The 25842-nt window shown below is 44.0% G+C and overlaps 2 protein-coding genes across 3 annotated transcripts in view; both read right to left on the reverse strand.

Moving 5' to 3' along the window:
• LOC141144255 (LIM zinc-binding domain-containing Nebulette) overlaps nucleotides 1-25842 on the reverse strand; it is a 395409-nt gene that overhangs the window by 145718 nt on the left and 223849 nt on the right. The window lies entirely within an intron of this gene.
• The window catches only part of LOC141144254 (uncharacterized), a 147444-nt gene that overhangs the window by 118104 nt on the left and 3498 nt on the right, over nucleotides 1-25842 (reverse strand). The window contains exons 1-2 of one of the 2 annotated variants that reach the window (XM_073629751.1): nucleotides 5983-6332; nucleotides 5837-5908 (exon numbers count right to left, since the gene is read on the reverse strand). The exons of the other annotated variant lie outside the window; for it this stretch is intronic. Of the exons in view, the coding sequence (XP_073485852.1) occupies nucleotides 5837-5908; nucleotides 5983-6039 (129 nt within the window). The 5' untranslated portion in view covers nucleotides 6040-6332. Of the gene's footprint in view, nucleotides 1-5836; nucleotides 5909-5982; nucleotides 6333-25842 lie in introns of those variants that run through there. 2 annotated transcript variants of the gene reach the window in all.

Below are 25842 nucleotides of genomic sequence, written 5' to 3' on the forward strand. Positions count from 1 at the left end.
TCAGTGGGACAATATGCGCTTCAGTTCCGTATCCTCACAGTTGAATTGAGCTGGAACACTGAGGCCCTGGTCGCAACCTTTTTACATGGCCTCTCTGACCAAGTGAAGGATGAATTAGCAGGAAGAGCCATCCCCGCCAGTTTGGACAATGTAATTTCCTTGTGCATTCAGATTGACATTCGTTTCCAGGAGAGGTCCCTAGAAAAAAGAGCCAGCAGGTGTTCACCAGAACCTCTAGGTGAGGATGGACTGGGCTGCAACTGGCTCCAGGTCGCGACCCCCAGGGTCCCCCAGCTGACACCCACAGTAGGCAACAGGAGAATAGGGATAGTAAGGGAATAAGCCAAGGTTGGGGCCACAAGCAGACAAGGACAACAGAGTTCACGCCAAAGGTTCAGGGTCACAGGCAAACAGGGATAGTCAGGGACACGTCAAAGGTCAGGGTCACGAGCAGACAGGAATAGTTGAGAACACGCCAAGGTCGGTAACAGAAACAAACGTAGAGCACACGGCAGGCAGGAAACTGGAAGCAAACATACAAAGGTTGCTCAGCAAGGCTGGCCTGCAGTGCAGAGGTTAATATAGAGTTCTCTGATAGGAGCTGGGCTGGAGCCATGCTAGAGGAGAGATTATAAAAGCAGTCAGGTGAGAGTCAGCTGGTCTCTAGAGATGAACACATGGAGACAGGTAAGCTGACAGACAAAACTCTATTGCATAACCATGAAATAATCATGCTGACAACAGAACGGAGCAGCAGAAAGACACTGGACTTAGGGCTTTGAAGAGAGATAAAAAAAACACTGCAGATATATGTGCCCAGCTCAAATTTCATGAATGGGGTTTACATCCACTTTAATGTTTTTGTTTAACCACTTAAGGACCGCCCGCCGTGGTTATACGTCGGTACTTTGAAGAGGGATATCGTTGTTATGGCAGCAGCTAGCTACCATAACCCCGGTATCCTCTTCTTCATAGGACGGTCCACTTTCAGATAAAAAACAACATGTAAGTGTGAGCGCTGGGTTCAACACAATTAAAACAATTAAAACCCCCCAACCTTATCCTTCCTAATAAGGAGCGGGTGTTCAGAAAAATAATAAACAACTACAAACATGAATAAAAGGCTGGGGCTAAGACAATGTAATGGGTAATATAGGCAAAACAGGCTATTATCTGCTTAACGTCCATGTAAGCTGAAATATAGTCCATTGCCTGTGGAAGCAACTATAGAAGGCAGCCCCGTTTGTATGGAAGAAGCAGTCCTCTGGGTGCTTAGAGTGGCGCCTCTGTTCTTCTTCTCCGCTTTCAGATAAAAGTGGTCTCTGAGGCTGATTTGCCGCGAGATCACTTCTATCGGCGGCGGGAGAGGGCCTCCTCTCCTGCCGCGCTCCGGCGCCCTTTGCCACTTATCGGAGCCGCCAGCAGCGGCGGAGGCGATCGGGTTCTTCTCTCTGTTCAGTATGCAGACGAGTGAGGGGAAGATGGCCCCCACCCGTCTCCATACCATTGCAGGGAGGAAACGACGTCAAAACGTCACTTCCATCCATAGCTCTTAAAGAGACTTTTTTTTTTTTAAACAACATTTATTTTTTATTTTTTTTTTATTGCATTTTAGTGTAAATATGAGATCTGAGGTCTTTTTGCCCACAGATCTCATATTCAAGAGGTCCTGTCATGCTTTTTTTCTATTATAAGGGATGTTTACATTGTAACACAACAATGTAAAAATAAAAAATAAAAGGTAAAATAAATAAGAAAAAACAAAAAATTATTTTTAAACGTGCCCCATCCCACCAAGCTCGCGTGAAGAAGCGAACGCATACGTGAGCAGCGCCTGCTTATGAAAACAGTATTTAAACCACACATGTGAGGTATCGTTGTGATCTTTAGAGCGAGAGAAATAATTCTAGCCCTAGATCTCCTCTGTAACTCAAAACATGCAACCTCCTTTAGAATTTTTTAAACTCCGCCTATGGAGAGTTTTAGGGGAAAAGTATGTCGCTATTCCACAGGCGGGAGCAATTTTGAAGCGTGACATGTTGGATATCAATTTACTCGGCATAACATTATCTTTCACAATATAAAAAAAATTTGGCTAACTTTACTGTTGTCTTATTTTTTTAATTCAAAAAAGTGTATTTTTTCCCAAAAAAGTGCGCTTGTAAGACCGCTGCGCAACTACAGTGTGACAGAAAGTATTGCAATGACTGCCATTTTATTCTCTAGGGTGTTGTAAATATATATATATAATGTTTGGGGGTTCTAAGTAATTTTATAAACATCAAATCTCAGAAAGAGTTTGAGCACCTGAATCTGACCTGGTATCTGCCTCTTGCAGTCCCTGTACAGCAGACCTCAGACTGAGGGAGGGAGAAACAGCACAAGGAGTAAAGCTGTTGTGCTGCATGGCAAGGAGCCTGCTGACAAAGCAGAGTGACAAGGAGATGAGCTCAGTATGCTGCTTCTCTATTCATTGTCCAATCACAAGCTGAGGGAGGGACAAGACCTGTAATTGTTACTAAACTGGAGCAGAGAAAAAAACAGCACTGTACGGAGTGGCAGAGCTGTGTAATTCTCAAAATTGGATGGAAACAAATACAAATCCTTTGTCAGGTAAATCAGCTCCCCTAAATGTGTTCCAGCTGTGTATATTCTTTCCTGGAGTTCATTTATAAGAAACTTTTACATTCAGCCCTGGTTCACATTGATACGATATGGCATGTCAAATCAGTGGCAATTGCCGGCAATGACACCGTCCGAACCGGTGTAACGCAACATTTGCGGCGCCGCACCGATTACCAAAAGTAGTTTCTGTACTAATTTTGGTGATTTTCGGGGTGCGATTTCCATTGACATCTGTGCAGAAAGCCGCACAGATGTCTCTGAAATCGACCAACCCGAAATCGGAACTGACGTGCGGGAATGAAATCGTGCGAATTCCCCGGAACTTGCGCAATTTCATTCCCGCAGTCAGTGTGAACCAGGGCTCAAAGCGGTAGTAAAGCCCGCTTTGTGATTTTTAGCTGAAGGTTATGCCTATAATAAGACTTACCTGCAGGTAAAATGAATATCTGCACAGTTTAGGAGATTTTCACCCTGCATGCAGCCGCTGGCGTCAGCGGAGCTTCTTGAACTTCTGAGCTTCTTGCCGGAACCGAGGGCTTCTGCGCACATGCCCGGGAGTGACGGCATCACGGCTCCGGCCAATCACAGCGCCGGAGCCCGCGATCCCAGAAGAAAGGACGGGGGAAGAGGTCAGCCCTCTCAGCGGTGACTGGGCACCGCTGAGAAGGCTTCATTCTAAGGTGAGTATTTCATAATGTGCTAGTATGCAATGCATACTAGCACATTATGCCTTTGTCTTACAGGTTTTTTTTCCTAGGTTTACAACTGCTTTAAGTGCTTGCTATGCCATACACTTTCTTTATCTAACAGCCATCTGTATGTCACTAAAGTAATTCAGCCTCACTGGTTAACAACTGCTCCTTGGCCACAAAAGGAGTGCATTGCTTTCAGTCCGTCAGATCTGACTGTAAAGCCTCGTACATACGATCGGATTATTGGCCAACAAAACCGTGGAAATTTGTCTGAAGGGCGTTGGCCCAAACTTGTCTTGCATACACACGGCCACACAATTGTTGGCCAACAAATATGAATGTAGTGACGTACTACGTGGTTTTTCAGCTCTTTAGCGTCACCCTTTGGGCTCCTTCTGCTAATTACGTGTTAGTAGAAGTTTGGTGAGTGTTGATTTGCGCTTTTCTTTTCACGTTTTTCATTTAACGCTTTTCAGTTAGTTTTTGAACGGCCGTTCGTCAACCAGCCATGTTGCAGAATCAGAGGAGGTAACGTGTTATTTATTATTGGCCTTGGAGTTATTGCTTTGACATTATTTTTTTGGATGAATAATAATGATTTGATTTAGTATATTTTCTATATTTTTGGATGCAACTATTTGGTTAAGTTCTATTGGCAGATAGCATGTCTAATTTTATTTGTTTTCTTTTTTTAATGCACAATAACAAAAATTGTGGAGAATAATACTTGGCTATGTGTTTTACTTCAAATGACAGTTTGGGAGTAGGCAGTTACTTTTAAAAAATACAATGTAAAATTGACAAGGGACACCAACATAGTTGTATCTTTGATCTTAAAAACTACAGGATAATGGTGTTGTGGTAACTTGCCCAAATTTAAAAAAAAAGCATAATAATATTATTCTTGACATCACTAGAAAAAAAAGCCTTTGAAAATTTGTTTGCAATAACTCCATCAGTATCACCAGCAAAGCAGCTTCATTATTATCCCATTAACCTCCCTGGCGGTATTCCCGAGTGTGGCTCGGGGTTAAAATTCAGTACCATTAGCGGTAACCCCGAGCCACACTCGGGATCGCATTGCAGGATCCTGGGGCGGCTTTACTTACCTTGTCCCCGGGATCCTGCGATGTCCCCCGCAGTGTCCGAGGGCTCCGTCCTCCTCCGAAGCCTCTCCGTGCCAGGCTCCGTTCCCTGCGAGCGGCGCGACACACGGGGGCGGAGCCTGGCGGCAAATTCAAAAAAATGTCAAAATCATAACACATACAGTACTGTAATCTTACAGATTACAGTACTGTATGAAATGATTTCACATCCCTTTTGTCCCCAGTGCTCTGGCCCATGCCCTGCATGCAGTTTTACATGATATACACTGTTCTTTCTGCCTGGAAACTGGAGATTGTCCATAGCAACCAAAAAGTGTCCCTTTACGTCAAAAGTGGCTTTAGACCAGCTAGAAAACAGCGATAGTAAATTAGAACACTTGCAGAATTGAGCGATAGTGAATTGTGGGGAAATTTATTTTATTACTATTTTTTTTAATTTTTTTTAATTATTTATTTTTATTTATTATATTATAATTTATGTTTTTGTGTTTCAAACTTTATCATACCCGGGATATCTACTAGACTCTGGTTTGGACAGATTTAAGTGTGTTATTGTTAAGAATTACAGGCCTACAATATAAAACGCCAAATTTCCATGCAAAATAATTGTACCGCTTTCAGCACCTAAAATCCGAAAGAATCATACCGCCAGGGAGGTTAAAGAAGAAGAGAATTGTGCGCTGCATTTCGAGATTTCATAATTTGCCGCATCACAAATGTTAATTCTCCATTACGAACGCTAGTTTACAAGACTGACCGCTTCTGGCTCGTCCTTGCTTCCGAGCATGCATTTTTGTACTTTGGACTTGTGTGACGGACTTGTGTACACACGCTTGGAAAATCCGACAACACACATTTGTCCGCGGAAAATTTGAAAACCTGCCATCCAACATTTGTCTGCGGAAAATCCGACAACAATTGTCTGATGGAGCGTACACATGGTTGAATTTACCGACAACAGCCTGTCATCACACATTTCCCGTCAGAAAGTCTGATCGTGTGTACGCGGCTGTAGACTTGTACAGGCAGTGAAGAATAGTAAAGCACAGCCACCATGCCAAGTTGGAAACGGGGAGATGAGTAGAAATGGTGTTTCCCATGTGCATGTCTAATTACAAATGAAGTTCACAAAATATTAACATGTCATACATTTTTTTTACAGAACGCAGATTTATATATATATATATATATATATATATATATATATATATATATATATATATATATCTATCTACAGTTTATACTACATATAATGAAAAAATACAAAGTCTGCTTTCCTATATATTAGAGATAAATGATGGACAGCTGTAGAAAGCTGAGGATTGAGGGATTTGGATCAGAACAGTCAGGGACTAGAGTCAAGGTTTTGCTTTCATATGAGGCTTTAAAAAAAAGTCAATGCCTTCTACTTACGTCACTGATGAATTCGCTGCATTTCTTAGCAAATTCAACATTTCTGTCTTCCAGGACGGGCTTGGGGAAGAACTGAAAAAGAAAAATCGCAGATTATTTTTCCAGCTAATGACAACGCTAAGATCCAGGAAAAGTCAGACAATTACCCTTTCCTCGCCATCGCTGTCATCTGCCCCCGAGTCGATAATAATTGGGATTTTCATCTCTAAAGATTAAGTCCTGAATATAGGTATCTGTATGATACAGAAGCGGGATGGAGGTGCAGAGCAGTGCGGCAGGCTGGAACAATGGGCTAAGTAATGACTGGTGTCTGGTTAGTTGGGCTTATCAAGCGCCCGGCCCCTATATGGTGCTGGATGGTCTTATCACAGCAGCTCCATGATAGTGAGCAGGACAGGGTACGTGTCAGCCTGGTAGAATGCAGTCAGTTATTTTCTACTGATAATTTATATTTAGATGGTCGATTACAGCACAATGGTCTCCTACATAGATCCGTACTATAAAATTCTCAATCGTACTATCTTTTTAACCCCCCCAATATAAAAATAATCAGTGCACATGCATCTCATTCACCCTTTTTAATATCACTTCTTATTAAAGTATATGTAAAAACAGAATGAATGGTATTTCATTTGATAAAAACACTTTGTGTAATAGACAATTGTAATAAGGAGAGCTGGCAAAACTGTAATCCTTGAAGTGTCGTTTATTGGTACATCAGAGTGACAATAAAACAATAAAGCTGACGCGTTTCGGCAATAGCCTTAGTCGTAGCTACGACTAAGGCTATTGCCGAAACGCATCAGCTTTATTGTTTTATTGTCACTCTGATGTACCAATAAACGACACTTCAAGGATTACAGTTTTGCCGGCTCTCCGGCTCTCCTTATTACTGTTGCATTGGAGTGTGTTGGGACACATTGAGCCTCGGCACCTGTGAATGGACCTGGTGTATGGATTGAGTTTTTCCTGCAGAGAGCGCTGTTACTTTTCTTCTTTTCCATGCTTTTTTTTCATAAACACTTTTTTTATTTTATTTTTATCCTTTTTTGTATTTCAGCATTACTGATTTTCTCCAGCCTCCTTTACCCACTTCCTATCTAGATACTCTCACTCCAGCATAAGTATTACCTGGTACACACTTGACTACAGTGTGTACACAGCTCCGGTCAGAGCCACTGTACTAACTATGTGAGGATAGTCCAGCGATCTCCCCGCTGAGCTGTTGTGTTACCCTGCCCCCCCGTCAGAACACTCCGAGATCAGCGATCTCTGCCTTTGGCTAAGTCGGCTGCTTGTTTTCCAGCATGCACATCCGACAGAGGCCAGCCGAATGTCAGAATGTCGGGCGGTATTTTTTGTACCAGCAAATGTCTCCCGACATTCTGTCCATGTGTACGGGGCTTAAAGTGCTTGTAAAGGTTTGTTTTTTGTTAATAACAAACATGTCATACATACCTCCTCTGTGCAGTTTGTTTTGCACAGAGTGGCCCCGATCCTCCTCTTCTGGGGTCCCCCGGCGGCGCTATCAGCTTCTCCCTGCATTGTATAACCCCCTAGGAGAAGCACTCTCTCGGGGGTTACCTTGCGGGCACGCTCCTAAGTAAAGCATTTGCGTGCATAGACACAGAATGCCGGGCTCGGCTCCGCCCCCCAGGTCATTGGATTTGATTGACAGCAGCGGGAGCCAATGGCTGCGCTGCTATCAATCTATCCAATCAAGAGCCGAGAACCCCAGGCAGAGAGGTCCAGCGCGTCTCCGCCTAGGGATTGAAGGGCTCAGGTGAGTAAAACGGGGGGGGCTGGGGGCTGCTGCACTACAGAAGTTTTTTCACCTTAACCACTTCAGCCCGGGAGGATTTTACCCCCTTCCTGACCATAGCACTTTTTGCGATTCGGCACCGCATCGCTTTAACTAACAATTGCGCGGGCGTGCGACGTTGTACTCAAACATAATTGACATCCTTTTTTTCCCACAAATAGAGCTTTCTTTTGGTGGCATTTGATCGCCTCTGCGGTTTTTATTTTTTGCGCTATAAACAAAAAAAGAGCAACAATTTTGTAAAAACACAATATTTTTTTACATTTTGCTATAATAAATATCCCCCAAAAATATATAAAAAAAAATATATTTTTTCTTCAGTTTAGGCCGATACGTATTCTTCTACATAATTTTGGTAAAAAAAAAAAAAAAAAATCGCAATAAGCGTATATTGATTGGTTTGCGCAAAATTTAGGTCGTCTACAAAATAGGGGATAGTTTTATGGCATTTTTTTTTTTTATTAGTAATGCCGGCGAACTGCGTTTTTTTCGAGACTGCGACATTATGGCGGACATTTTTTACACTATTTTTGGACCATTGTCATTTATACAGCGATCGATGCTATAAAATTGCATTGATTACTGTGTAAATGACACTGGCAGTGAAGGGGTTAACTACTAGGGGGCAGTGAAGGGGTTAAGTGTGTCCTAGGGAGTGATTCTAACAGTGAGGGGGCTGGGCTTCAACAAAGAGGATGGTGATCACTACTCTCGATGAGAGAGAGCTGTGATCACTGTCCTGTCACTAGGCAGAATGGGAAATGCTTTGTTTACAAAAGCATCTCCCCGTTCTTCCTCTCCGGGACACGATCGCGGGCACCCAGCGGACATCAAGTCCACGGGACCCACGGTCACAGAGACTGCGGCGCGTGCCCGCCACACCGCTTCTTAAAGGGGACGTACCTGTACACCCTTTTGTCTACCAGCGCCATTCTGCCGACGTACATCGGCGAGCCCTGGTCGGCAAGCGGTTAAAGCGGAGTTCCGCTTAAAAAAAAAATTAAAAGTCAGCAGCTACAAATACTGCAGCTGCTGACTTTTAATAATCGGACAATTACCTGTCCCAGGGTCCAGCAATGTGGGGGAGCGAAACCCCGCTCGTCTCCCCCTCCTCTCCGTGGCGCCGGCATTGTCATCAGTGTGGTCGAAAACAAACACTGATTTGACTCCACTAATGACTCAAAGTTTGAACAAATGCTCTTAAAATTTAAATTTTTGAATGAAATTCTACTGGTGGATGGTCAGCTTTACACAGCCTTGGACCAGCTTCCCGATAGTGACAATAGTAAGCCATGCCTGTGTCAGAACAGCGACCATTGACGCATGATACAGGGTGACAACACAGGTGCTCAGTAGGGAGATGGGGAGAGAATGTTGTCATCCTATAAACAGGAAATATCCTGAACAAGGCCTTTCATGGCCGCGTCACCGAGTGTGGGCTGCCAAACACATGGAACCACGCAAAAATGAGTGCACGTCTATATTATTTAGACACAACTCTTTAGGAATGAGAAAAGGAAGCACAGCAGAAAGCAGCATTGTCAGTCCGGGGAAAGGGTAGTGTTAACTGTATTAGCAAATTTAGATACACTAACAAATTGAAGCCAAAATCCAACTTACACTTTATAATCTGTTATACCAAACAGTTTTTTTTTCCTTTTGGGATAAAGGTTTTTACATGAATAAATAAAAGCTGATCATTTTATTCACCACTGTCAGTGTTAAGTGGTTGGACTCATCCATGTAAACTGACACATTCTGCTGGAGAGCTTGAGCTTGTGAAACACAACAGACTTGCTGGCTGGATCACCGGATGAAAATAGAAGAAAGAAAGACTAAAAAGGAAACTAATGCAGCTGTTACACAAGTATTGGTAAGCTGCAATATAATAAATGTTTGCTTTTGGGTTTAATACCGCTTAAATGGCACCTACGCATGTCTCTCAAAAATGTGTTTAAAATGAAGATTGAGTAAGAACATTAAGGGGTTGATTTACTAAAACTAGAGAGTACAAAATGTGGTGCAGCTCTGCATAGAAACCAACCAGCTTCCAGGTTCTTTTGTCAAAGCTTAGATGAATAAGCCAAAGTTAGAAACTGATTGGGTACTTTGCACAGCTGCACCAGACTTTGCACTCCCCTTTTAGTAAATCAACCCCTAAATGTTTATTAATTATGCAGTCTTTAAAAAAAAAGGATTCAAATTACTATATATTAGCAGTTATACTGTGAGCCTAAAGCAGACCTCTCAGTAACGTTACAATTTTTTAATAAAAAAGAAGTATGGGTCTAACAAAAAAAAAACATTTATACTCACCTAGGTGAATGCAGCATCGATTTTATACTGCATCTATCCACTGCCGCTTCTAAGACTGAGAACTGAGAACTGTCAGTTACCGCTCTGCACTCTGCCCCTCCAGTGCTCACTGGAGCTCCAGGCTGTGGAGGGGCCTGGAGGGGGGCTGTGGAGGGGGCAGGTGCAGCTGGCTCAGTCTCTCAGCGGCTTGCCGATAGGCTGAGCCAGCTACCGGTCCAGGCATCTGGATGGATCCCGATTGTAAAGTCAGGATCGATCAAGAGCCTGAACCGGCTATGGAGTGCATAATATACTGCACTTCTGTGATCCCCAGGAGAAGTACCGCCAAAATAGCTTTGGCTATACCTCTCCTTTATTAAATTCATGTCATCATTTTTCATAAAAACCACACCTTTTTTAAAAAAGCTCCAGTCAAGTGATTTTGTCTAGACTAAGATGATGTCATCAGTCTGCTGCAGGCAGGAAAAAGCATTTTCTCAGTCTCCTCTCTCCCAGTCTTCACTGAGCCTGATCTGATCCAGCGATGTGCATGAGCACAGCAGCTGCAGCTGCCGTCGCTCTCCTCATTGGACAAATTAATAGCAGCAGGAGCCATTGGCTACCACTGCTGTCAATCAAAAGCTGTGACACGGGGGCAGTGCCGAGTTCTGCTGTCGGTATCAATGGACGCAGCAGGACGACCGCACGGATGCCCCCATGGGCACCCAATGAAGAGGAGGGCCCTGGAGCGCTAGCGGGGGACCCCAAAAGAAGAGGATCGGGGTTGCACTGTGCAAAACCATTGCACAGAGCAGGTAAGTATAGGCATGTTTGTTATTTAAAAAAAAATTAAAGTTTACAACCACTTTAACACCAAGTCACAAGACGATAGGATGAATCAGGGGCTGATCTATGTCAGACATTTGTGAACAAAGCCCCAAGCTACACAGACACAAAGGAATTACAAGACTGATCCACCCTTAAGCCAGCATCTCAGTTTAGGTATAAATGCCTGAACAAAGATGGCTCTGTCTTTCTGGAGAGAAAATAAGATGAAGGCATTGTCGGGGGGAGCACTGTGATCTCTGTGAGAGATAATAAGTACGCTTACAAATAATATGCATGCCCTAAACATAAAAGATATGTCTCCTGTTACCTCCACCAGGTTCTTGTTTGTCTTGAGTGTCACTAATCCAGTATGAGCTTTAGCAAGAAAAAAAAAAGATTAAAAGTTGTGAATTGCCCAGAAAATGGCGGAGCGGGCACAGCAGCAGGCATGAATGATATCAAGGAACGCAGCGGCTCTTTCCGAGATAAACTTGGCATGGAAGGAAGGACAGAGGCCATTCAAATGAAGCATGTACTGCAGAAAAACAGAGTACTTGAACAGTGCATAACTCATCCTCCGAGTGGCCAGCAGCACTTCAAAGTAGGTTAATATTTAATATGGTAAATAAATTTTCCGCCTAGCCAGAACATTTCCAGAGAACCAATTTAAAGGCTCTGCTTTTTTTATCCACTTTTTATAGTAGTAGAATTTTGTAGAAAGAAAAAAATCTAATAATGCATAGAACGAACATAATTTATAAACAAAAACAAAGCACTGAAAGGGCTCCTTCACACATGCGGCCTGGGGAAGGGGGGGACGATTTTACCACCACCCACTTGAACACAGACACGCAGCCGCTCAGAGCTGTACATATGCCACGGCAAAAATTAAACAGCATGTCACATTCAGCAGAGTTACCTCCCACCAAACGCGGTTGCCGTGCAATGGTGTGGCATTTACAGGGTTAAATCGTGCAGCGAGGAGGTGACATATCATCTCCCTACTACCTGTCAAATGCCTCTGAGAAGCGATGCATCGCAGGCGCGCTTTTCAGATTGGTGGCAAGGGCTGCCGCACTTGGGAACAAGCTCCAGTGGCGTATCATCCATTGGTGTAATGTGTGCGGTGCACACTGGTTCCAAGGGAGGGGGCCAGTGTGCCCTCAAACACTGCACATCATTGTCTGGGCAAGGAAGCAGGCTGCACATAACAGTTAACCCTCTGCCTGGTGGGGCCTAGGGGAGCCGAATTTACTAATCCCCGATCTCTGTTTCACCTCCTACTGATAATATCTACTATGAGCACTCACCCTTGTCAGGAACCATGAATCAGACGAAGACAGAAAATGCAGTATAAATCACACCTTTTAATATAATGGTAAAAAATGTACAGTAGCCAAAGCGGGTAGTCAGAACAAGCCAGTAAATCAGGAAGCCAGAGATCAGCATACTCGGTGGCAGCAGACAGGATCAGGAACCAGAAGGAACGTCAGCCAGGCAAGTCTTCAACAGGAACACAGCAGAAAGTTTCCAGATATGTTTGACTAAAGGCGAAGGAACGAAAGGAATGAACCAGGCAGTTTAAATAGCCAGAAGGGGCTGGCTGATGAGCAGGAAATGATCACCAGGTGAACCACTGTGGAACGATGGATGCTGGTAATTAACCGACAGCTGACCAACCTGAGCACTGAGAAGGGAGAGCTGAGCCCAGCCCTGACAGTACCCCTCCTCAAGGACCCCTCCCCCCTCGGAGGGCCTCCAGGTTTGAGGGGAAAATCTCTATGGAAAGCACAGAGGAGGACAGGAGCATGTATGTCCGAGGATGAGACCCAAGAGCATTCCTCCGGACCATACCCTTTCCAATGAATCAGGTACTGTATGCACCCACGGAACCTACGGGATTCAATGATCGATTGTATCTCATACTCCTCATGGTTCTCAACCTGAACCCGGCGAGGATGTGGTACCAAGATGATGAAGCGGCTGCACACCAAAGGTTTTAAAAAGGAGACATGGAATACATTCGAAATACACATGTGAGAAGGAATGTCTAATGCGTAATCCACTGGGTTGATCTTACGGAGAATACAGAAAGGCCCAATAAACCGTGGTGCCAGTTTCAGTGAGGGACTCTTGGACCTCCACCCAAGTGGAACAAAGATCATGGAGATGCTCCTCTAATGCAGGAATTCTTTGAGGAACAAATGAGTCAGGCAACATGCATGGTTGGAAACCATAATTCGCCATAAACGGAGACAACCGGGAAGCTGTATTGACAGCACTATTGTGAGCAAACTCCACCCAAGGTAAGAGGTCTGACCAGTTCTTATGGTGATCAGAAATATAGCAATTTAAAAACTGCTCAAAGGCTTGGTTGGCTCGTTCTGCGGCCCCATTGGACTGCGGGTGATACGCAGAGGAGAAGGAAAGCTGAATTCCCAACTGTGCACAAAAGGCTCGCCAAAACCTGAAGACAAACTGGCTACCCCTGTCCGAGATGATAACCTTGGGTAGCCCATGTAATCGAAAGATCTCCTGAGGAAAAATGGATGCCAGTTCTTTGGATGTATGCAACTTCTTAAGTGAAATACAATGTGACATTTTTAAGAACCAGTGAACCACCATAAGAACATTTGTGTTGCTCTGAGAGTTGGGTAACTCCACAATAAAATCCATAGATGGGTGGGTCCAAGGCCTCTCTCCATTGGGTGTGGGTTGAAGGATGCCCACTGGATAGTGTTGCTGTGTCTTACTCTGAGCACACAGGGAACAAGCCGCTACGAAGGCGGCTACATCAGCACGGAGACTAGACCACCAGAATTGTTGAGAAATAGCCGTAATAAGTTGATTCTTGTCTGGGTGGCCAGTTGCTTTGGGAGAGTAGTAAGACTGGAACAAAGCAGTGTGGAGATTCTCAGGGACAAAGCAGCGGTCACAAGGTTTCTCGGGAAGAGAATGGATCTGAGTGGCAAGAATTCTGTCACCAAAAGGTGATGTGAGACTAATACGAACAGTGGCCAGAATACGATCGGTAGGTATCACAGGAGCAGGAACCGACTCCATCTTGGAAGCGGAGGAAAACTGTTGCGACAATGCATCAGCCATTACATTCTTAGTACCGGGTAAGAATGAGACTATGTAATTGAAGCTTGACAGAAAAAGAGCCCATTGTGCCCTTCTGGGGGATAAGGGTTTTGCCTCAGACAAGATTTGTCTACCATTTTGGGTGAAAGAACCTTTTAAATGAGGGAAACCACATAATTTTAGGGACAGCACTTAGTGTAGAGAGAGGTTCCAGACGAGCAGGGATAACTTAGGGAAGACTCCCCCAACATGTCATTCACTTTGGTGATCGGTACGGGATCGTCTCGACATTGCAGGTTGCTGAAACCACTCTTCAGGGACTCTTTCAAGGGACATTACTGTAACTAAAGCCATCCTTCGGTAACACATCTTGCTGATGCAAATGTTGAAGTTTCACTGAACTATTGTATCACGTGCCAAGGGCTTGCCTATTGGTAATACTAATAAGCCAGTTCAAGGTCAATACAGAATATATCAGTGCACTATATACTGTGTGTGTTATTCCTCCCAAAACCTCACTTAGACATCGCCTACATGTATCCTGGCCAATCAACTCTGCCTGAAATGATTCATAGCAACATGTTTCATTCCCCTGGTACAACACCACTGGTTGCCATAGACAACCACAGATTTTTTGCCAGTCTGATATATCACAGATTGGTGACAAGCCATTGCAGCCTGCAGCAAAAACAGGCAAGGTGGCCGTTCCAACATCAGGCACTGCTTTAAAGAAAACTGACACTTTGGAGTAGAATGAACCCTGAATTAATAGCCTCTTTACAAGCGCACACAGAGAGTTATCGTAAGCCGCTATGTTGGTCCCTGGGCGGAGTGAGCTCTTTTTCCTTATGTGAGGCCTGCTGGGTTTCTGATTGCCTGCAGCAGCCTTAATCTAAACAACGACTGTAACCAATTTAGAGCGGAGAACGTGGAGGTCATTCCAAGCCAGCAGGTAGAGCGTATAACAAGAGCAGAGAGACAAATGCTGCCAAGAGTGAGGTAATGTTCTGGGCTGCATGACAAATTTACTGGATTTATGGGATGGAGATATCGTGCTGGTGCGAAATGGATCAGACTGTGAATATAAGAGATATTAAATATTAACAATTCAAAATAAATTCATAATACTGTATTTTATCAGGATAATTAAAATTGGGCTAAGGGGCAACTCTACCCAAACCTTTGTTTCAGTTTCAGGTGGGATCTGGTTGCCTATATTCTTAGCTCCTTATGTTTCTTTCCAGTGGAGAGATTTTCCCCAGTAGTCTGTGATTCTCATAGGGCTTATTTACATGTGCGGCTATACTGCCGCCCCCTTGAAAAGCGATCAGCAGTGGATTGCTTTTTGGAGGTTGTTTGACAGGCAGAAAGAAGGGGATATGTTTCTCCCTCACCACCTGCTTTAACTCTCAATGCCGCACCACTGCACTGCAACCATGTGCATTGCAAGCAGTTGCAGAGTAGCGCCCCCCCCTATCGCATGTAAACAAGCCCTTAATCTGGACCTTTACAAAGCCCAGATTCTTATTATTGGGTTGCAAAAACACACAGCTTGTAGGCAGGTGCATTATGTACTCCCCACTGCAGGTGGTGCTCAACTGAAGCGGCAATGCAGAAGGGGAAGGAAGTTGTAAGGAACTTGGTTCCTCTATGACCTCCTGCGGTCACAAGGAGACAGCTGTCCGATTGGACACTAATGCCCCATGTGACTCCAGCGGCCATCTTGGATCAGGCAGAGTCCTGGGTTTGGCATGCTTTATGCAAATGACTAGTGTAGGTACAGGTTCCCCATCTTGCAGGGATAGTACTTAGAGGTAGGGAAAGGTTCCGGAAGAGTAGGGACAGTGTTAGGGACTGCGTCTATCTCGCTCCAGGAAGCCTTTCCTTTAGGGGTGTGGACCAGCCAGGCCACATTCTGCTCTTCATTGCAGACACTGCTGGCATCTTCAAGTCTTCAAACCGCTGTCACAGTTCCTAAGTGGCTCCGAACGGGTGTGCCTACCCACCGGGCCTAATAGAGTTGTGCTGAACTTTTCTACAATATAATGCTATTGCCTAAATTGGACTCTGTGTGTTCACTGCCTGCCACACCACGTTGCACCTTGCTCACAAGCTGAAGGCACTCCTATGCACAAAGGGTGAAGTTATAGCAAGATGTCAGCTCGGGGCAGGAGTGGTGGTGGTCAGCAGTGGAGGGCTCTGAGGGGGGATGGTCCACAGGGTCAAGACGCATCTCTTCTGGGCAGCTGGGTTACTGTAACCAGTACCCGGCTTCACTGCAAAGCATGGCCCAGGGACCTATCTAAAACCTCAATATAGTGAGGCCTCACAAGTGTCCATAGGGATGTGTGTGCTCCTGCCTTGCCTTACGGTCTATAGTTGTCATGGACCCTGTATGTGAGGAAGAGAGCTGATAGGAAGGCTTGGGCTATGCTCTTCTCCTATTGAAATGCATAAATGACAAAAAGCCGGTTCCATGCTTTGCAACCTGGCTTGAAGATTATAATGTATTGTATACTGGTGGTTCCATCCCCATGTAAGGCCCCCCTTCCATGACACTGCAAGCCACAGTGCTAAATACTTAGAATACTCATAGCTGGATTGATTACTGCAATCAGTGCTTCCGATCTAACCATGAATTATAATTAGGCTAACTGTGACCTTCCTGGGAATGATAAACTGCTTCCAGCTGTCTATGCAGAAGACACAAAGGTCACAGTAGCACACATATGATAAAAGTAGTGGGTCATAGTGATAAGTGGTCCATTCAAGGGCAGGAAGACATCTCCCAGCATGTTGCCCTTATTAAGATATCTGCCTATCCGTCACCTACCTTATCTCCCATACCTGCCCATTTTACAAGCAATAATGCTTACATCTGTAGAAATCAATTTAAAAGGGTCAGTCCAACCAAAAGTGATATGTTAGTAATCAGTGGAATCTGGTGGGCTAAGCCCCTTAGTGCAGTGCTGATTTCTTTTACAAGATCTACCTGTCGCATAGGTGTGTGTACGGGGTGTACCAGTTGTGCCTGGGCACACCCTAATAACCCAGTGTGGCACAAATTCCCCTGCTGCCTGGGCTCCTGTGTCCATTCATAAATGAAGCATAGTAAACTCTGTTTACTATGCTTCAGTGTGTGAATGAGCAGGAAACAGCTCAGCACGGAGCACTTCCTATTCATTCATTGTCCAGTGCAGCTGCGACTGCAGGGAAAGGGACTGGGGAATCTCTGTCCTCAGTATCTTTCTCTTTATCTTTCTCTGTCTCAAAAGTGATACATCTGGGGTCTGTTTAGACGGGGATCCTAAATTTTTTTTTTAAATACTAACAAATAATAATAATAAAAAAAAAATACTGACACCATCACGTTTGTAAAATGCTGCGCAAACTGTGGGCGCTATATAAATCCTATATTATAATAATAATAATCTACTGCCCGACTGACACCGTCCACTGCTCTACTGACTGACACCATCCATTGTCCTACTGACACCAACCTCAGCTCTTCTGACACCATACACTGCTCTGTTGACACTGTTCATGTTTTAATTAATTTTAAAATGTTTGTTTACATTTATTTATAAGGGTGTGTGTGTACAGTATATATATATATATATATATATATATATATATATATATATATATACCGTATTTATTGGCATATAACACGCACTTTTCCCCCATAAAATAGGGGGGAAATCGTATGTGCGTGTTATACTGCTGCCACCGAGGGGAAGGAGGGGACGAGCGCAGCCGAAATAGACAGAGCCGGATCTCCTGTGTACTCGGCTCAGCTCGCAGTCACACTCAGTCCCGGCCCCTGGATGGCTCCTAGCATTGACGTCCCGGCATTGGACTGGCATTATGTCCATCATAGGATCCGGACGAAGGGGCGGGACTAGGTGTGACGCCGAGCCGAGTACACAGGAGATCCGGCTCTGTCTATTTCGGCAAGGCTGCAGATGGACTTTGAGCAGGCTGCATTAAGGGGCAATGCTGCAGATGGGCACTAATCAGGCTGCAGTGAGGAGCAAGGCTGCAGATGGGCACTGATTAGGCTGCAGATGGGCACTGATTAGGCTGCAGATGGGCACTGATTAGGCTGCAGATGGGCACTGATTAGACTGCAGTGAGGAGCAAGGCTGCAGATGGGTACAGATCAGGCTGCACTGAAGCTGCAGATGGGCACTAATCAGGCTGCATTGATGCTCACTGATCATTATTTTGCTTCAAAGTGGTTTATTTAAAAAAAAAAAAAAGTTTTTTAGCCTGAAACTTCCCTCTTAAATTGGGGTGTGTGTTATACACCGGCGTGTGTTATAAATACGGTATATTATATATATATATATATATATATATATATATATATATGTACACATACATTGAAATATCAGTTTTGGGTGGACTTACCCTTTAAAACAAATACTATGTGTAAATGAAGGCACAAGATATGTGTAAATGGATAACACTGCAAATTTAGCCTCATTAGTACTCATCGAGCAGTATATTCATTAATGCAGTACTTACTTTTTACAGGCCTATTGACCCCTGTTGAGATGAACATATATTGTGTTATTCCAATTACACTGAGGATAAGGGAGATGCTGGTTCTTGGCTTAGATCTGGCACAGTGCATGATAGCTGGAAATAGCTCACTTAATGACATCTGAGCTTGTCACCTTTAGAGGTGTTGTAGCAGAATAGGGGAAATATTCCAAGATTTTGTTGCTAAAAATACATTTGTCAGAATTAATGTTGCTGCGGATTTCTGCATTATACGTTTATCTAAACTTACACAAAAATGACATCCTAACAGCAGCCAATGTGCGCTCATTCATGCTTCTGATCTATTTGCAGCTTTCACCTTTATCTCCTTCTATCCCACTGGGGGAGCATGAAATTCTTTAGATACCATTCCCAGTGGTAGTCACAGGGTTTCCTCTCTTCCTCACTCTAGGTTAAAGAGACCCTGTCACCAACTTGAAAAAACTCCAAGTAAAGGCTCATAAAAATCAAGTATTTTAAGGCTTCATTCACATGGTCTTAAAATTAATGCGTATACAAGTGTTTTTTTTTTTTTTTCATTATGAATCTGAATGGAGCTGCATTGTTTTCAATGGAGCTATTCACACAGGTGCCGTAAGCATGAGCTTCTTTCAGATCCATGACACAGAATAGAAAAATCTGCATCTAAGAACACGTGCTTTACTTACTTACATGTATAAATTCATGTATACACATTTGTAAACATGTAAATTAAGTCTAATCAGAAATAAAGTATCATAAAAACAAATTATGTATGCATACGCCTGTTTACATTTGTAGCACCCCCTAGCATTTCTAGAGTGCTAGAGGTGAGATTTTTGTTTGAGTGTAGGTAAATTTGTGCAGGCTTGGCTGTGTTTTTCCTGGGTTTCTAGAATGTAGAATGTACTTCAACCTTCTAGAAAGATGGGAGGGGAAGTAAGGTGGAGCTGCCTGGAGTATTCTGAGGGCCCTGACCAATCCCCAACTTGGGCTGGCAGGCCCCCTCAAATACTCTGGGTCAGCCCAGATTGGGGGGGGGAGTTCAAGTGGAAGCTGGAGATGGAGTGTTAGACTGTCAGGGCCTTGGAGGAAGCTCCCCAGTCTAAGGGGGGTGACCTTGGGCCTGGGCTCTGGTGCAGATCAGACCTTCTCAAAACCCACGGAGGTGTCCTGGCCAGGGGGCACTGGGAACAAGGAGAGGACAGAGGGAGAACACTGTCGGGCAAGTCTCCAGGAGGAACAGAAACAGCCAAGAAGGCTGGTGAGTGACAGACAGTCAGAAGGACTGGGAGGCATGCCTGAGAAAACTGGGATGGAGAAGTTTGGGATGAGTGCAGAGCCATTCGGGAGGACTGTGGTGACACGGGCAGTGGAAAGGGGCAGCTGCAGCCAGGAGGGCTGGCAGTGCCTGAAGAGGTGGTGCTGGGAGCAGTAGCCACAGATATGACAGCTAGAAACAAAGATTTCCATTTTTGCTACACCATAGTCCCTGCCTGCAAATGGCACTTGCCTGGGTCTGAGTGAATCAATATCAGATCCTCACATCAGTGCTAGCTGGTCATGGGAGTGATAGTTTGCAAGCAAGTGTGTGCTGGAGGTAGAAGAGGAAAGAGTGCATATACTGTACTATATATATAGTTGAGTCCCTATAAGTTTTCTTCAATCAAGCGGGCATCCCATATGTACCATATCCCCATCCAAGTTCTATTCTCCTAAATAAAACAAAAAAACAAAAGTTGCAAGGACTGCTGCTTGACTCTGAGTGGTTGGAAATTCATGTGGGGAGATGAACTACTTTCACCAGCAGCCCCTAGGGGGGTAGCACTACACGTGTGTATATGTGTATATGTGTATGTGTTTGTAAGTGCGTCGGGACCCTACGGGTAAAGGACCGCGCTATATCAAGATGCAACTCAACTCAATTCAACGTGTTTAAATGCATTTATACTTAGAGTGATTGTAAACGATCACCTTGTAAAACCACCCATTCAGTTTAAAACTAAAATGAAAGGCAAAACATTTGTTTATAAACATAAAAAAAACAAACATTATAAATATCTTATTTTCCTTTTTTATAGGTAATCAAATAATCTCTGTTCTCACCTGCATAAATGCTGGGGGAGGAGAAGCAACAGCACACTGAACTCTACAGTGAATGACTGTGCAGGAGAGGGGGTGTCAGGACAAGTCTTATCATTGGAGGAGAGCAGGATGAGTTCCCAGCATAGCTAAAGACCACAGTGTGTTCTCCTGCTTAGTGTGGTCAGTTTTAATAAGAAAGCAGGGGGACTGGAAGGAACACCAGAGATTTTACACAAAGGAAGCAATATAAATAGAACAGGATACTTTTCCCAAGTACAGGCAGTCCCCGAGTTACGAACACAATAGGGACTATAGGTTTGTTCGTAAGTCGAAGTTGTTCGTAGGTCGCAACACTGCATTTGTAAGTGTAACTTCCGGTCGGAACACTGCATTCATAAGTGTAACTGCCACCTGTGCATGGATTTGGGATGTTCCGGGCGCTTGTTATGTTATCTGGGGCATAGTACAGCAGTGTGGGATTTGTTCAGAAGTGCTCGAAAGGTATCCAGGACCCGCGTGGAGCAAAAGTGGCGGGCATTTGAGGCCATTCATAAGTAGGAGTCGTTCGTAACTCGGGGACTGCCTGTACATGGTACAGCAGGCACATATCAGGAATATGAAATGCTGGGGTAACAAACACTTTAAAGTGGTTGTTAAGCAACTCTAACCTGAATACACCATCAGCACTGCCTCATATTGTAGTATCCCCCTCTGTGTGTGAGTTATAAAAATACACGCTGCAAATACCTAATTTCACTGCCGAGATTGTGTTCACATGACTGGCCAGCTTTCACCTTTCCTCCTCTGAGAGATTCAGTGGGCGGGGCTGAGATTCCTCTGCTGTCAGTCTGGAGGGGAGGAGGGGAGGAGAGGAGGTGGAGAGGAAGAGAAAGCTGGCTGGTCATGTGATTGCAATCTTGGCTCTTAAGTGAGGTATTTACAGCATTTATATTTATAATTAATCTACAGAGGGGGACACTGGAATAGGAGGCAGTGCTGATGGTGTATACAGGTTTGTGTTATGAGAGCAGCAGGAGGGGGGGAGCGGCGGCTAACACATAGACAGAGAGGGGAGGGTGAGGAGGACACAAGAGCAGATAGCAGGCTGCTGATGACAGAGGCGCGTAAACTGACCACGGTGTCTGGTCTCAGCAGCCATGATTACCGTGGTCAGTTTACAGTGAGGTAGGGAGAAACTGGCTGGATCAGCCAGGTTTTTTAGGGGTTACGGGGGAGCAAAGGACACAGGACAAGCACTGTGTCATATAGCACGCTTTAAAGGAGCAGGATCCATTTTTTTTTTTTTTGGGGTTAGCAAACACTTTAGGAACTTTTCTCCCAGAAAACACACGTGTAATAACATCAGTAGATTTTTTACAGCCATGTGAATGAGGCCAAAATGTTTTCTAGCAGTGTTATCCCCTCCCACAAGGCTCGGTTCACACTGTAGACCGCATTTGAATTGCACAGGAACCGCACCGCATTTCTGCGCAATACACATGTGTTTCAGTATTGTGCAATTTGAGCCCATTAATTTTGAAGAAGTGTATGCACCTTTTTTGGAGCCGCACCAAACCAGATCACATGGTCGTTCAGTACTATGCGCTCCAGTGCATGCAAACACACAGCATTTGCGACCTGTGTTTACTTTGAAGTGTCATCACCTTTGTATTGACACCCGCAAAAGATCGCAAGGGCAGCGCGATTGCAATGCGGTCCGGGAAATGTGTGCGGGCCACAGCATTTCCTGCACCACATAGGTGTTAAGCTAGCCCAAATGTTTTTTTTTCACTTGCAATGTGCCTTTGAACTTGCTAGAACTTATGACAACTCTAGGAAGAGTCATTTCCTAGAACAGTCCCTTCCTCCTTGCATTCTACCCTCTTCTGGGAGTGGATTGGTTGGATAAAGACAAGAACAAGAACTCTCACAGAATATCAAACATTTCAAGATGGAGGATTTTAGAGCCCTTCGATAGCTCATGCTTCTCTTAGATGAGAATGATGGCTCTAACACCTCCAATATAACAGCATGTATGATGTAACACCAATTCCCTTAAACAAATTCAAATTAAAATAAAAAAAACTTTCCAGATCTTACTACCAATACCCAGGCCTGGCATTTCTACGAAATGCAGTGAGTGACATCAAACACCTTGATGTCATCCCCAAAGAGACTAACTTGACACAGACACAATGACAGACTATTTTGAAGCTACAGAACCACCCTGATCTAGTGATCAAAGTGGCAGATAAGAGAGGAAACATCATGCTCATGACCAAATCCAACTATGAAAAAATGTGTTTCAATATTTTGTCTAATTCCCAATGGTATCGTTGAATACCCACATCCATACCTCCTCGTTTAAAAATAAATACTTTGCCATTATCAATTATGCCTTTCATGAGGGCCTTATCGATCAAGACCTATATAATTACCTGGATGTTTGATCTCCCAGGGTGGAGACATTCTATGCATATCCTAAAGTGCATAAGAATCCCTTGTTGCCCCCTTGTAGACCGATAATTTCGGGTATCGGTTCACTTACAGAGAACGCCAGCAAGCTAGTGGACTCAGTGCTATTGCCTCACGTTATTTGTTTACCATCCTATAAAAAATATACACTTGCCCTCCTCAAACAGATTGAGGGGATGGTCATTCCTCCCAATGCCCTGCTCGTGACTTTGGATGTGGAAGCTTTATATTCTAGCATCCCACACGAGCAGGGTGTCAGGACAATTCGGACCTTCCTCTATGAGGAGGACCATCACAGATGGAAATTCAATGAATTCATCCTGAATCTCCTCCGTTTCATACTGACCCACAATTGGCCCAGTTTTAAAGACTCCCACTACCTCAAGATACAGGGTGTGGCTAGGAGTACGTGCTATGCACCTGCCTATGGAAACCTGTATCTGGGGGGGTGGGGGGGTGGAAGCATGATCTCTTTGCCAATGAACATCTGTCCAATAATATTAATATAATATTAATATAATATATAATATTTTGTGCTGGATGCGCTACATTGATGACGTATATTTATCATTTGGACAGACACCAAAGCCTCATTGGATGCTTTCATTGAGTCACTGAAACAAAATCTGTATAATCTCAAATGTACTCATAATTGTGATAGTCAAATCAAGAAAAGTAGTTTTTTGCCTATTTTTATAGATGAGGACAATTATCTAGCAACCGATTTATTACATAAAACAACGGCTGGAAATACGCTGCTACGCGCCTCAAGCGCACATCCACCAGCTTTAATACGAAGCATAACTTACGCTCAGTATATTAGGTTGCGGCATAACTGCACACACTTAGATGTAGATTTTCAAAACCAGGCAAAACTATTATGAGCATGTTTACTATCCAGAGGATATAGCAAGTCCTTATTACAGAAAGCCTATAACAAAGCAGTACGACAAACACGAAATGAGCTTCTATTTAAATCAAAAATTCCCACTACAAAATCTACAGTTAAATACATTACGAGATTTTCCTCCCACCATGCTGAATTTAGAAACATTATGGCCACCCATTGGCACCTTCTACAGGAGCATCCGATCTTAAACAAATACATTGGCCAACAGCCAGAGATAGTTTTTAGACAAGCCAAATCACTTCGCGATAAACTTGTCTCTAGCCATTACACTGGGGGTACTCACCCTCCCAAATTATCTAAAGGTGTATCGAGATGTGGGAGGTGCACGTTCTGCCCCTGGGTTCACCCGGGCTGAAGGTTCACACTCCCCAATGGTGATATCTTTTATCCCAAATTCTCTGCTAATTGTGGAACACAGGGCCTAGTATATCTTACGGTCTGTAAATGTGGGGCCTTCTATGTGGGGAAGACAGCCAGACAACTGAGACAGAGGATAAACGACCATATTTACTATTCGAGTAACGGTAAAATGCTTACCCCTGTTAGCCGGGACTTAGACCTTTAACATAAGTTTGATACTTCCTCTGTTTCTTTCTTTGTTCTGGCTGTCATCCCAAAGAATCCAAGAGGGGGTGAATAGGACAAACGCATTCTCCAACAAGAAACCCTATGGATTGAACACCTTGCCACCATTTATTCTCCAGGATTGAATGAGACTCAATCCTACAAACTTTTTTTATAAGATGTTGTCATAATGTTATCTTAGTTCAGCTAATTGTTGGGTCCTTTTCCCTCCCACCACCCAAATCCTCCGCCTCCCCCCCTTCTTCTTTCCCTTCCATCCCTTCTTTTTCTCTCCTTGTTTTTTCTTTTTCTTCTTTCCTCCCCTTCCCAATTTTCCACCCCCACCTCCCTCATTGTTCAGACTGGACCCATTGTTTCATTTCCATCCTGTAGTGCATATAATAATGTTATCAATGCTATGCCTGCAGGATGTGCCACAAACTGGAGCTTACTGCATTTGAGAGCCAAGGTGCTCACTTAGTATGAGGAAATCATTCCTGTGTATGCATTTTGTCCCATTGGTTTGTACATCTCATTGTACCTACAACAAAAAGACACAGGGGTTGATTTACTAAAGGCAAATTCACTTTGCACTACAAGTACAGTGCAAATGCACTTGGAAGTGCAGTCACTGTAGATCTGAGGGGAGGATCTAAAAATCATGGGAAGCTCTGCTGATTTTATCCTCCAATCATGCAGTTGATTTCCTTCTGACCTGCATTTGATCTGCTTCAAGCAGGTTTTGCATCACCATAGACTTATATGCAAATGCAAGACCCACTTAACACAAATAAAAAACCCATCAACTGAGTTCTTAAGCAGTTTGAGGAGCACAAGGAAGGGGAGTACGTGCAGATGATGGGGCCAGACAGGCACAGCACAAGATCACTTTAACTGTGCAGACTTTAGTGCATCTTCCCACAAATAAAAACTTGACATCATTGTAATTCCCCCCCTTCCTTAATTACAAGCAGACACTTTTTGTGTGTTTGTGTTTTTATTTATCCACAGTCCACCCCACCCCCACCTCACTTAGGCGAGCATTACCTGCATGACATGATCCCTGCTCCTGCAGCCTCCTGGGTTATTATGTCACGTATCCCTGGGGGGCACCACCTGAGGCATCAGGTTCCATGCAGCACTAAAGGAACGACCTGGCACTGTGTCATCAGGGGGGCTGTTGTAGGAAACTGGAGGTGACGGCTCACAATGTTGAAAAAAAGGAATATGGCAGTGCAGGGCCAGGTGTAAAATAGTGGAGCTGTAGATCAAAGCAGTAGAACGCTGGATTCACTGAATATGTGAGTATATTTATTAAGGATAACCCAGCAAAACATGTAAAACAGGATTGTAAAAAAAGAATTGAAAACGGGGGTGAAGTTCCTATTTAACCCAGTCCCTAAATCTAATACTTTA

Source organism: Aquarana catesbeiana, linkage group LG05 (genome assembly GCF_042186555.1).
Source record: "Aquarana catesbeiana isolate 2022-GZ linkage group LG05, ASM4218655v1, whole genome shotgun sequence".
NCBI classification, from domain to species: Eukaryota; Metazoa; Chordata; class Amphibia; order Anura; family Ranidae; genus Aquarana; species Aquarana catesbeiana.